Source organism: Aphis gossypii, chromosome 1 (assembly GCF_020184175.1).
Source record: "Aphis gossypii isolate Hap1 chromosome 1, ASM2018417v2, whole genome shotgun sequence".
NCBI lineage: Eukaryota > Metazoa > Arthropoda > Insecta > Hemiptera > Aphididae > Aphis > Aphis gossypii.
The window spans coordinates 61,892,095-61,905,296 of NC_065530.1; the positions used below are offsets into that span (position 1 = coordinate 61,892,095).

The 13,202-nt window shown below is 39.8% G+C and overlaps 1 protein-coding gene across 1 annotated transcript; it reads right to left on the minus strand.

Annotated features, from left to right (window-relative positions):
* Nucleotides 1-6,617: 6,617 nt before the first annotated feature.
* On the minus strand, nt 6,618-12,988 carry LOC114132186 (toll-like receptor 7). Its single transcript, XM_027997577.2, has one exon. The coding sequence runs from the start codon at nt 12,388-12,390 to the stop codon at nt 8,380-8,382; it is 4,011 nt and encodes a 1,336-aa protein (XP_027853378.2). The 5' UTR covers nt 12,391-12,988; the 3' UTR covers nt 6,618-8,379.
* Between the last annotated feature and the right edge of the window lie 214 nt (nt 12,989-13,202).

Below are 13,202 nucleotides of genomic sequence, written 5' to 3' on the forward strand. Positions count from 1 at the left end.
ATGTATTTATAAATATGCATATATTAAAGTGTCCGTATGTATACGCACAACGATAATAATCGTACAGTATATCGTGCATATCATTGTATTGCATTTAATTTATGGTACTGCATTTAAAACGACGGTCGACAAAAAAAAAAAAAAACGACCAATATTGTCAGCAATATTACACGATTATCGGTGGCGTACACTAACGGAATTAGCGAAGGTATGTTTGTTCTAACTACTGCAGAATCACGAGAGTCGTACCGAAGGCAATTATTTAGGCGTAGAGGCGATCTCGAGGCGTCGCTCCATATAATACTGTTCATAGGTACTCCGTTCGAGAGATTATATTGTTGTACTTAAGAAGAAAAAACCCTAATGTGCCGATCGTTATTGTTCGTATATGCTTATATAGTTAACATTACTACACACAGATCCGGTGGATGCTTTCTAGTTTCTACCCCCGCCCACCTCCTTCCGCCCCCTCGTCTCATTAGGACGACGGACGTTCTTAAAGATTGTATACATATATATATATATGAGTGTATGTGTATACTGTATATACATATTATACATTTATATATGTAGTTTTCGAGAGCCATTCCATACACCTACACACTAACGCGTCCAATGAAAATACGCGTATTTAAACACACACATATAGATATAATATTATAATATATATATACATATACGAATGGAACTAGAAAATAGCTCGACAACGACGTCGTAAAACAAAATAAATGAATAAACCGTCATCTCCTCCACGCGAGTGGCGAGTGTGTATATTATATATATATATATTATTATATAGTATTCTATATACCTTAAATTATATACGTAATATTATGTATATATATATATAGTATATACTTACCTGCCTAAGCCTTTACGATATTCGGATTTAACTTTAATTGCGCGCGTGTTTGTGCCCGTGCGGAAGAGATTTAATTACATCGCCGCCCTGCAGGTCCAAAATATATTATACGCACTGCACGCTAGCACATAAGTGCGGATCGTTTGATCCGGAATAGTAGCCCGGCTAAACATATTAATAATAATCGTATATAGTATTGTAAACCCCTTAGGACGCTCTCAAACGTCACTACACTGTAGGTACATGATATATTGATTATATTAGGCTGTTTTATACGTTTTACATGCAGTGTTTGAGTGTGTCTCGTCGTAAGTGTCTCCGTTAGGTTATTATAATATGAGTACTATATCCGACCGTCGGACGAGTAGACGACGAGCATCGCGTTGATCCTTGTCGTTTGACGGATTTCGCGGATCACAATATCACGCTCGCAAATATACGGTAGTATTGAAGGGACGTCGTCGGGAACAAAAGGGCCGAGCGCTCGAAGTAACGACGATGCCGCCGGGCGACTATATTATATAATAATGTATTATAAATCGTCTCTGTGGTATTAAAATCGAATCGTTAAAAGGTTATTGTTTTATATTTATTTATTTTTTTTTTACTCTCCACTCAAACTCGTAATTCCGATAACGACCCACGCTACCGCCGCCGCCGCCTCCTTTACTTAAGTGAATTATGTACGCAATATATATGTATAGATATATAATATCATACCGTGAACTACAGATTTAAATTCCGATAGGTTAGTGAGAATATAATAAAACATATTATATTATATGATAATAGCAGTTCGTCTTCGGTGGTGGGTTTCCGGGTTTCCGGGTCTAAGAAGTTTTATTTATTTTTTTCACGAAACATCCCCTGCAGTCCTGGCACTACGTGACCCCTCGCAGTAAAAATTACGTTGGATTATGTAATATTATGGTGTAATGTCCGTCGCTGCAATGCAACCTCCAACGAACGTGCTACACAATAACAGCGACGTACACAAAAATTTCCAAAGGCGATGGTAAACTGGTGGGGGGGGGGTTATATTAAATAGTACAAAAATAAAATATATGCTTTACAAAAAACCACTTTTCACTTTTTATATGTAGCTAAAAAAAATCCGGGGAAAAGGGAGTTATACATCCACCCCCATCACACCGTTTTTACGCCATTGCACAATAATACATTATTGTGTACTTATAATATAATTGTATTATCGTATAAGTTTAATTATGTCGAAAATTTCGAAAAATACAAAACACACGAGTCACATATAATTGTAAATAAAAATACAGCTTTTACAATCGAAAAAAAAATATATATCACTTTTATATAATATTCGTGTAGTATGTTTTATTATTATAATTACCCATCGCCTATATAATAAATTATAATACATCACATATAGGCCATATAGCTCAGTATAATAGTAGAAGCTATACATGAGTCGTCTATAATAGGTATATCCATTATACAGGTACCTATCGTCGAATACGTAAGTCACGCAAGACTGTCACACTGAAAATTTCAGTAAAAACCAAAAAAAAAAATAAAATAAAATAAAATTGACTCGCATGTTTTTTAACAATCCATTTTTTGTTAGGTAGGTATTTTAAACTTGAGATTCGATCCGATTTAAATAATTAACGATCAAACAACAACAAATATTGTAGAAGTATAATGTAATATAGGTATAGGTAGTGTGCGTGTCATATCGGTGACTGGTGACTATACAGTGACAATTAAATGTATATTTTACCGTGCCGCGTTTACTGTCAGTGCTATAAATTATAATAATGGGTGTTATAATCTATTCAAAATTCTTTCTGTTCTATATAGAACTCGATTTCACATTTTTTTTTTTTTTAACTAATTTATAAATAACAGAATGCCTAAAAATAAGTAAACAAATAAGATGGCTTTTAATGTAACACAATTGTTTCGAAAACATGTCTACAGTCTATACAATATAAATTGAAACGACTGGTCACTTTATAATTTATATATATATAATATATAATAGCGTTGCAGCTGAGTGTAGGTCTGCGGCGGACAGAAGCAACAGGATCATATTTTACATATCGTTTATTTCTTATGTAAATTAAAGAGGTTCTTTAGATTTTTTTTTCCATCTTCTTCTCAGATGGATATTTAAATACCAGATAACATTACCTGATATTGTAAACTACATAATATAAAAGTACATGTGACTGTACCCATGCACACATATACATTATTGTCTCGGCGTTTAAAATCCCATCAGTCCATTATTGTTGTATTGTTTCGAATCGATAAACGCGACGTCAGCGGTGCCGGAGACCCCCAAGCGTACACTTTGAGACAAACTTTTAGCCCACCTGGGAAGCAACCTCTCCTTTCCCACCTGCGAAAACCAAACACGCAAGTTTTCCTGAATGATTTCAAAATGATCCTCCCCTTCTTCTTTTACGTCTACTTTTTCTACTTCTTATTCTTCCTCTTGCTCGTGGTTTATACAACCCTTTTATTCTATTTATTTTCTCGTTGATTATTTTTTTTTTTACTTTTACTTTATTTTGTTTACCTTTATTTAGACGTCTCCATTCATCGCGTAAACACCTGTTACGGGTATACCCTGCAGACGCCAATAACAGTGATCATCGTGCACCGTGTTCACCTCCTATATGATTGTCGACAATAGAAACGTTTAAACACAACGAAATAACCGACGTCGCACTTTGCATAAACTGACTTGGTGCTGGAATGAGAGAGGAAGAGGTACGAGCAGATGTTCATACGACCCGATGATCACGCGGGTCTTAAAACGAAAAAAATATTCGGTCAAAAAGTACATAATGCACACACACACATACACACACATTTTTATTTCGTCTTTCGTCTTTGATTTATGAAACCATCATTTATATATATATATATATATATATAGATCAAAAGCCAAATGCGATCTTGGGGTGTGCATAGTATATATGTATATGCACATTTTACTAACTCGACGTTAGACCCTAAACCGGATAAAAAGCCCGAGCATCGAGTGGACAAGGGGGTTGGAAGCCAAAGAGGATTTGAAATATGTTTGCTGGCGTTAACAAGGTCCCTTCGTCCAAATTAGACTGCAGAAAACAACGGTCGATCATAAATTTTAACCAACGGTTTTTCGCTATCGTTATTAATATTATTATTATTATTATTATTTCTTTTTAGCGTTTAAAAAATAATAATAATAATAAACCAAAAACGTCTCGCAGATAACTCTTCGAAGACATCGTATTTCGGTGATGTTTTTTTCTACGTCGCCGTACTACTCCTCCTCCCCCCACCCCGCCCCACTGCAATATTTTTTTACGATGTCCACATGGCCGGCACATGACGAGCTCGTTAAACGCACAAAACTCGTCCATAAATCGCACTGGGTCGCCGCCACCGCCGCCGCAAAGTGTATTATCAACGCCGCCGACGGTCTCTAACGAGTTTAATAATAAGTAACTCGATACGGAGGCCGGATCGCGCGTGTAGGACGACCCGTGGTGACATTTTTACGCACGAAATCGGTCCACCACTTCAGTCAATCTTCCGTTAGAATATATTATTATATTATATGATAAATAAAAAAAAAAAAACCAAAAACAAGCCGTAAAGACATTTAACGGTCGTACTTACCTATATATTATACGAGTGGTGGAAAAAAACCGACGTTATCACGCGCCATGACAATCTAACCAACAGAACACTGCAATTAGTTAGAAAAACTAGGTAATGAACGTGTAATTTCGGTCGTGTGATCGTCGTCGGTGAATGCAACTCGTTTCTGTGTACGATGTGAGTACAATCGAGACAATCGAGAGAGCTCTATTATGATTTTATTTTTATTATATATTACATAAAATATAGTAAATTGACATGTCACCTAAACGAAAAATCATACAATATTATTATTATTTTTTATTATTATTATTATTAATATTTCTATTTTTATTTTATTTTTTAATTTTTTTTTAACGGTCTCATATAATCTTTGTATTCCAACTAATGGAATTCAGTAAAAGTAATTTAACAATTCTATTTGATACAGGGCCTCCCGTAGAGTAATAAATTAACGTGGAAAACGTACAAAAAAAAATGATTAATCTCGGAACTACTTTCAAATTCAATTTTTGGGTATGTTTCAAACAATTAAAAAACATAGGCGAATCGAATGTATAAAACAAAATGTGTTGTATATCAGTCGTGTATCGCAAGAGATGGTTTCTAAATTTACATTTAAAAAAATGGAATTAATACCTTTATATATATTATTATCCAAGGAAATAATCGTCTATTTATCTGTATTATATATTTTATAATGATTTGTTATTTAGTTCAACGTACTCACCAGTTACAAGTTATACAATCGTTATACAATATACGTATTTTAAAATTTAGTATAACATTTAAAATCTGAGTTTTAATATTAGGCACCTGTGTTGTTTGGATATTAATATTGATATCTTATATGAAAATGTTTTTAATATTTATGTATTACGATTTCAAATAATATTTTTAGTTCAAACCAAACATTTGATAATTTAAGCTATTTGTGTAAATCTTTTATTAAATTATTATAATATTTTTTAAAAAAATTAAATAATCTCTAAAATATTTTAAAATTCATAAAATGATGTTCTTTCAGTAATGAAATGAACCCATACATACACGATGTTATTTTAGCCACGATCATTTTCTTAATAACATTAATATTAATAGGTATATCTTTTTTGCTTAGATTGTTGTTTTAAGCCAGAGAACGAACGCATAGTGTTGGAAATTGAAAATTCGAATATATTATAATATAATAGCGTGTGTATGAAATACCTTGACGTGTACACCTACCACAGTATTCATCTTGCAGTGAATGTTAGCCTACAAATTGTAAGCTTATTGCGGCGAAGATCGTTTCAAAGTCGTCTACGGATATGTGTCCGATTTTTGCGTGGGACGCATTTCAATTTGCATATAATATACAGAGTTCGATTGGCGCAAAAAAAGAAAAGAAAAGAAAACCATTGCAGCCTATAGCGAGCCGGTGTTTTATTATATTACATTATTTTTTTTTTTATCTTTCATTATACTCACTTGTCACGTTATACAGTTTTATTCAATTGGAACAATCATAATATTATATTAAGAGAGAAACGGCCGAGCACCGCTACCGTCGGTCGACAACAGTATAATTATTATATAATATTTTATGAACCAGTGTACACCACGACGAAGAGCTTCCTCTGGACGGCTGACGAGACTAGAAAAAAAGGGTTGAGACCCTCTTTTGGTTTTCACTTTCTGGACGCGTATAATATAATGTTGAATTTATTTTCTGCAGGGGTAGATCCCCGTCATCTATTTACGTGACACACAAACGGCGTACGGACGGAACAGAACAATAATATTCCGTCTAGTCCGCCGAACACGCACTTCTGTTGACTGCATGACTGACAGACAGCCTTTGCGAAGGGCTGGAAAAAACCCATGTATTATTCATGTTTTCGCTTTCCTATATGTGACTCTCTCTCTCCCGGTCAGTACGATATCATTTGATTCGTACAAAAAACTATACACAAACGAACAACAATGAAATGTATGTACCTACGTATAATATAATATATACATACGTACTAAGTATTGTTGAGTATGGTCATACTATGAACAGTGACAAAAAAAAATGCAGATAGGAAAGTGATGTAACACAGTGCTATACTTGTGTGATGGAAAATAAAATAAATAACATGTCTTTTTTTCAAAATAAAAAATAAATTATTTATTTTCAACGTAGTACAATACACGTCTATACATATTAATATCATTACATAATAAAATGGGATGTACACGAATATATACAAATAATTTCTTAAATCAAATAATAATAAAATAGAATCGAAGTTAACAATATTTAAATAAAAAAAAAATGTGGTTAATTAAAAATATCATACAGTCTTCGTTCAAGTAGTGAAACAAAATGTAAATTCCCCAAATTTTATAATTTTTTTTTTTTAGTTTTTTTTTCACAATCAACCAAGTTGTTATCGGTCTTACCCTGTTACTACACTCGACCAGACGATTAAAAATCGCATATAAAATTATAAAGTGTAAAATTCGTAAAAATATTAATAATTTGTAATCTACGTTTACGGAATAAAATGCGTCGGAGTTTCAGTTAATCACGGTTAATAAAGTATAGTTTAGCTTATACATAAACCAAGTTTACATGGAAATGGAATTATTATTTTTGAGGATAAGAAGGTGTGTATTTATTATTTATCTTATTTTTATTATCCTTGTTTTGTGTTTTAAAGATAAAAAAAAAATAATAGTTTTATATTGTCTCTCCAAATAAAAAGCCGAATCCATTTCAGATAACGTAGCGGCAGTACTAAGTGGTAATCCGTGTACTGAATAAAAAAATATACATTTATATATAATATATAAGTATATAAATATATATTTTTTTTTCACTCCGTGTTCGTACGAAAGCGTACTCGGACACGTCGGAATAATAACAGAATAAACGCTCTAGGAGAGTGTAGTAATAAGGAGAGATATAATAAAATACACGAGAGCCTAGAACCGGTATTATTATTATTATTATTACGATGTATGAAGAGAAAAAACACCAACACCCACGGAGGTTTTTAATTATCCCACATCATATGTCATAAATTTAAAATAATATTTTATTATTATTGCTCTGCGTCACGTGAAAAATGAAATAGAATAATAACGTTCGCAATGTAGTCATTTCGATAGAAAATAGTTAAAAGGCGAGGGGAGCAAACAACAGTGATACGAAGACTTAATCAGTCTGGGCCTCACATCGAGGATAATACATTTTTTTTATGAATTTAACACACACAATTTGGTTGCTCAAAAACATTTTTTTTTTTTTTTTTTTGAGCTGACTAGAAAAATGGCGTTAGATTCTCAATAGTTAGTTAGTACGAACCGTTTTTTTTTGACAATAATATAATGATAATATTCAATAATAATATAATATTAAAAAAAACCCGCCTAAAATCACATTTACAATATAAACGGCGGACACAGCCCGTCGTAAAGTAATTATTACGAACAAATAAAGTAAAAAAAAAATAATTAAAAAAAAAAAATACAAGAAAGTTTCAAAGGGAATTTACCGCAGCGTGTTCCGGGGAACGTACACTTAGGAACTCAATTAATCTATGAATCATTATACAAGTCGTGCTTATTTAAACAACATTATCACATATTGATGAGCACATACGTACATAATATCTTTTGTTCGGTTTACAATAAACGAAACAAAAAAACCAAACGAAAAATACAAATATAATAATAATGACAATTATAATAATAATAATAATAATAATAATAATAATTGTACAGTATATGTCGGTGACACTGACCTGTTTGCGCGAGATTATTACCCGCAACATGCGATAACATTATAAGTTCGCGGTATACGCTGCGATGTGGAAGTATTTTGGGGGAGTAACGACGACTTGCTAAGGAGGCTGTTAAACGAGGTAAGCCTGCACTGCGTTTTGGTGCTGATGGTGCTTGGCCGACCTCCGGCTGTTGGTGCGCTCGAACTGGTGTGCGGGTGGCATCATCCTGCTAGGCGACTGGTGCACCGACGGCGGTGGCGTGTCGATGGCCGAGTAGATGTGCTCGGTGGACGCTGGCCGGTCTTCGCAGCCACCGCCGAGTTTCGGCGACGGTGTAGCCGTCGTTGCGGTCGAGTAGTTGGAGTCCTCGTGCCGGTGTTGTGGCCGAGGCAACGATCCAGGGCTGTGTTGCTGCTGTTGGTGGTGCTGATGGTGATGGTGGTGGTGGCCGTGTGGCCGGTGGTGCGTCCCCTTGTCCTGGGGTGACGGTGGCGGTTGCCGCCGGTGTGCTGGAACCACCGGTGTCCTGGTATCGATGGTGTAATTGTTTATGTTGTTCCGGTAGTTGCATACCTTGTGGTGGTGATGGTTGTTGTTATGGTGGTTGTTGCTGGGCATCAGGTAACGGAGCCGTTCCCAGAACCGTTTTTCGCCCCAGCGCACCTTAGACGCCACCTTCAAGTACGGCCTGATCTCGGGGTCGGCATCCGCCTCGGCTGCGATGCTGTTCTCCTCGATCAACACCAGCTTGTACACTTTGCCTTTTAGCGCCTCGTGAAGCGCCGATCGGAACTCGTATCGCGACCATTCGGTCTGTATGAAATTTCGAGACAGAACGACGATCACGCGACGGCTGGCCTCCGCGGCCTCGATCACCACGGGCGATGAACCGGCGTGGTACATGGACGTGATGGGCAGGTCCCTATAGTGCAGACACAGCTGGTACGACGGGTTGCCGTGTTCGAGCTCGGCGACCACCGACTGCAGGACGAACTCCTCGTCCTTGGGGCTGTACAACACGTAACCGTCGTACAGCTTCTCGCGGTCTTCGTAAAAGTGCTTGTTGCTAGAGTTCTTGCAACTGAACACCCGTATACCGTACTTGGTGTACAGCCACACTTTGATGTTGTCCCGGACGGCAAACAGCACCAGGGCCACGACGAACACGATCAACAGGAACGTGAGCAGTGGCACGTAACTGGATGTCATCATGTTGCGCAGGGCCCAGCCGCCGGTGTAGAAGTCGCTGCACGCCGTTTCGTTGAAGTCGATTTCGCGCCTCTGGCCGGGATCCGACTCGTCCGGCACGCACGTCACGTCTGACATATCGCTGATTTTCGGGCCGTTCTCGTACACCCAGTTTCGGAACGGTTGCAGGAACTTGCAGCGGCAAGACCAGGGGTTCTTGCCGACCGACAATTGTACAAGGTACGGATTGACGGACAACTGCCACACGTTGAAGTTGCTAAGCAAATTTCCGTGCAGCTTAAGCACTTCCAGGTTCCGGAGCGGTGCGAAAGTCATGTTGTTTACATACGACAAACGGTTGTTGTGCAAGTGCAGCTGCCTCAGCTGGTAAAGTTGCTCAAACTCGTAGCCCTTTAACTCGGTGAGCAAGTTGTCCTCCAAATGGAGTACCTGCAACGAGCTGAGTCGGTTGAACGTGTGGTTCTGTAACGATTCTATTTTTGAACTGTTTAGATATAGGTGCACCATGTTTTTACGGCCGATGAAAATGTGACCCTGCAACTGATTGAAATTGTTGCCGTCCAAATACACGTGTGTCGCGTCCATAGGTAATTTCGGCGGCACCTGGTTGTTCAACTGGTGTGCACAGTCGACGATATTCGTATGCCATGTCTGATCGTGGTAACATGTACAATTATTGGGGCACGTCATTTCGCAGTCGCACGCATCATATTCACAACATTTACACACGGTAAAACAGTGGGTTTCGTATTTGCACAAAAATTGAGACGGGCCGGCCGACAATATGGGTACTACCTCCGAACCTCTGGAATCTGTCGTTTTGCACACCACATTGTCGAGGTCCATGATCTTAGGATTTTGTCTAAGTTGCGTCATGTTGTTAATAGCGGGCAACCAGTCCATAGAACAGTCGCACTCGAACGGATTGCCACCGATATAAAATTCCGGCAGCGAACGGTTGATGGGCACAACGCCTAGCCGTAGCGAGTTCACGTCCAATCGCGTCAACTCGTTGGCGTACAAGTCTACGCGCACCAAGTTTCTCTTTTTCAAAAACGTGTTGGGCCTAATGTTCGTAAGGAAATTGTTGTTGAGGAACAATACTTCTATGCTGTTGGGTATTGAACGTTCCGAAATTTCGGATATGTGATTGTGACTGGCATCAATTGTGTTAATGTTTAATCGGTCCTTGAGGTTATAGTAATCTCCCAATTCTTGAACGTAATTATCGTGCAAGTCCAGCCATTTAAGATTGGCAGGCACCATCGCGTAATCGAACCAAATTAAATTATTTTTAGACAAATTTATCCATTGCAAACTAGACAGAGATTCGAAAACTCCGTTAACGTCGGTTAAATAATTGGCATCCAGTCTGATTGCTTGGATTTGGCTATTTTGCGTGAATGTGCCTCGTTCGATGGTATAAATTTTATTTTTCGATAAATTCAACACCTGCAGATTGGGCAGATTAGAGAACATACCTATAGTCAGGTTTCCAATAAAATTATCTACAAGTCGCAGTCCAGTCAGTAATTCCATATTTTTAAACGAGTTATTGTGAAACACACTGATTTGATTTTCGCCCAAGTCCAACGTTTTTAAGAATGATAATTCGTTCAACGCCGCTGGCACCTGTTGAATACCATTTGAACTGAGATCGAGTTCTTTAAGAGCCGAACAATTTTTAAATGCTTGGTCGTCGATGGTAATCAACAAGTTGTTGTTAATGGTGAGTTTGGACAGCACGTACAGACCGTTGAAAAGCCGCGGTCCGATCGTGTGCAGCCGATTTTCGGCCAGGTTAAGCGTGTGTAAATTATACAGCGGAAAAAAAGCATTTTCCTCGATACTGCTAATACTGTTGTTGCTCAAGTCCAAAATCTGCAAGAACACCAGATCCTTGAAAACGTTCGACTTGATCCTGGTTAGTCCGTTGCGGGACAGGTCCAGAACGACCAACCGAAGAAGACCCACAAATGGTCCCTCGTCGATCTGATTGATCTTATTGTTGCTTAGATTTATTATAACCATCTGCTCGAGCCGGTGGAAGAGTCCGCGGGGCAGCTCGTACAGCCCGTTGTTTTGTAGGTAAACCTCGCGCAAGTCGCGGTTTTTGGCGAACAACGTCTCCGGCAAGGCTTCCAATTTGTTATAGGACGCGTTAAATACTTTGAGCGATGTCAGCGTAGACAGACTGTCTGCGGCGATGTCCGTGATGCTGTTGTGCTGCAGCGTGAGCGTCTGCAACCGCTTCATGGCCGATATGGCGGTCCGGGCGGGCACCGATTGTAAGTTGTTCCACGACAAATTGAGTACTTTGAGGTCGGTGCCACCGGGACAGTCGGGCCCGGAGAACCCGAGAGTAGTGAGGTCTTCGATGCCGTTGTGCGACACGTTAAGCTGCTGAATGTTTTTCAGTGCGCAGAACGCGTCAGCGGGCACGGTGTGCACGTTCGACTCGGACAAGTCGAGTGACTGGAGCTCGGTGAGCCGGTCCAGACTGCCCTGTGCCAATTCCAACGTCTTGGCCGCTCCCCATTCCAGGTTGGACGTGTGCACGGTGAGCTTCTTAAGCCCACCAAGCCCGTCGAATGCGTCCGCGGGTATGTCCAACAACTTGCACCGGACTAGCGCCAGCTCCTCGAGCTGGTTTAGAGGCCGGAACATGCGAGGCGCGAGCGAGCTCTGTAAGAACAGCTTGTCGGTGCAGTCTACCGTCAGCCGGACCGTACCTTCGGGCTGCACGGACGAGAAGTTCGGACTGTCCAGTGCCAAGGCTCGGACCCGGCACTGTACCGACGTCTTGGCCGTGTCGTTGTTGTACGACGACCACGTACACGGTTCGGCCGCGCCAATGCCGTCGAATTTGGCGGCCGCCGCGGCGCACATCGCGGCCACCAAAAATAGTTTCATTTTAATAAACAATTTCATAATTTTAGTTTTTCGTTAATTTTGAATCGTCTCGATTACTTCGCGCCGGACTAACGGCAACCGGGCGACGTAACGACAAAAATCGAACGGGAGAATTTTTTTTTTTTTCGAAACCCGATGTGATTTATTTCAAAAAAAAAAACCGCGGCGGGCGTTCGTCAGAAAACCGATCGGTCCGCGTACGACCCCGTCGGCCGGGCATTCGACATAATCGCAAATCACAGTGCGGCTGTGGTCGACGTTCGCCGCGCGGTACGCACAGACGCGGATTCGAGACTAAGACGTGTAAAAACAACGAACGCGAAAAATCAAAAAACAATTATATTTTTGAAACACTGCGGTACACTGCCAGTAGTCGGGCCGGAATACCGAATAAAATTTATGCGCGATCGAAATTATTGTCGTTATTCGGCGTAAAACCGAAAAAATAATTTAAAAATAAAAAAAAAAAAAAACTTAAAAAAAAATCGAACAAACACTCGAAAACAGAACGTCCGCGCGCGCCGAACACTTTCACATAATAAACGGACTCGTAATCCAAAACACGGTGCGCGGTCGAACTGTCGGCTACGGGTTCACGGCGGAGACTGAACGCGACACGGGCACGGCCGCACTGGCCCGCGTACACGGCGGTCCGCTAGTTGTGCTGGCCGGCCTATAGGGGGCGCCACGTCACGGCGACCGTCCGTCGTCGGCGGCGGCAGCGTCCCCTTCCCGGCCGGCGCTGCTGCTCCCGGTTACGGTTACCCTGTGATTATCCGCCACCGCCGACGCCGCCGCCACCGCCGCACACCGTACGGTAGTCCGACTGA

Coding starts and splice junctions, on each gene's coding strand:
- LOC114132186 (XM_027997577.2), bottom strand. CDS start 12,390: ATGAAATTGTTTATTAAAATGAAACTATTTTTGGTGGCCGCGATGTGC.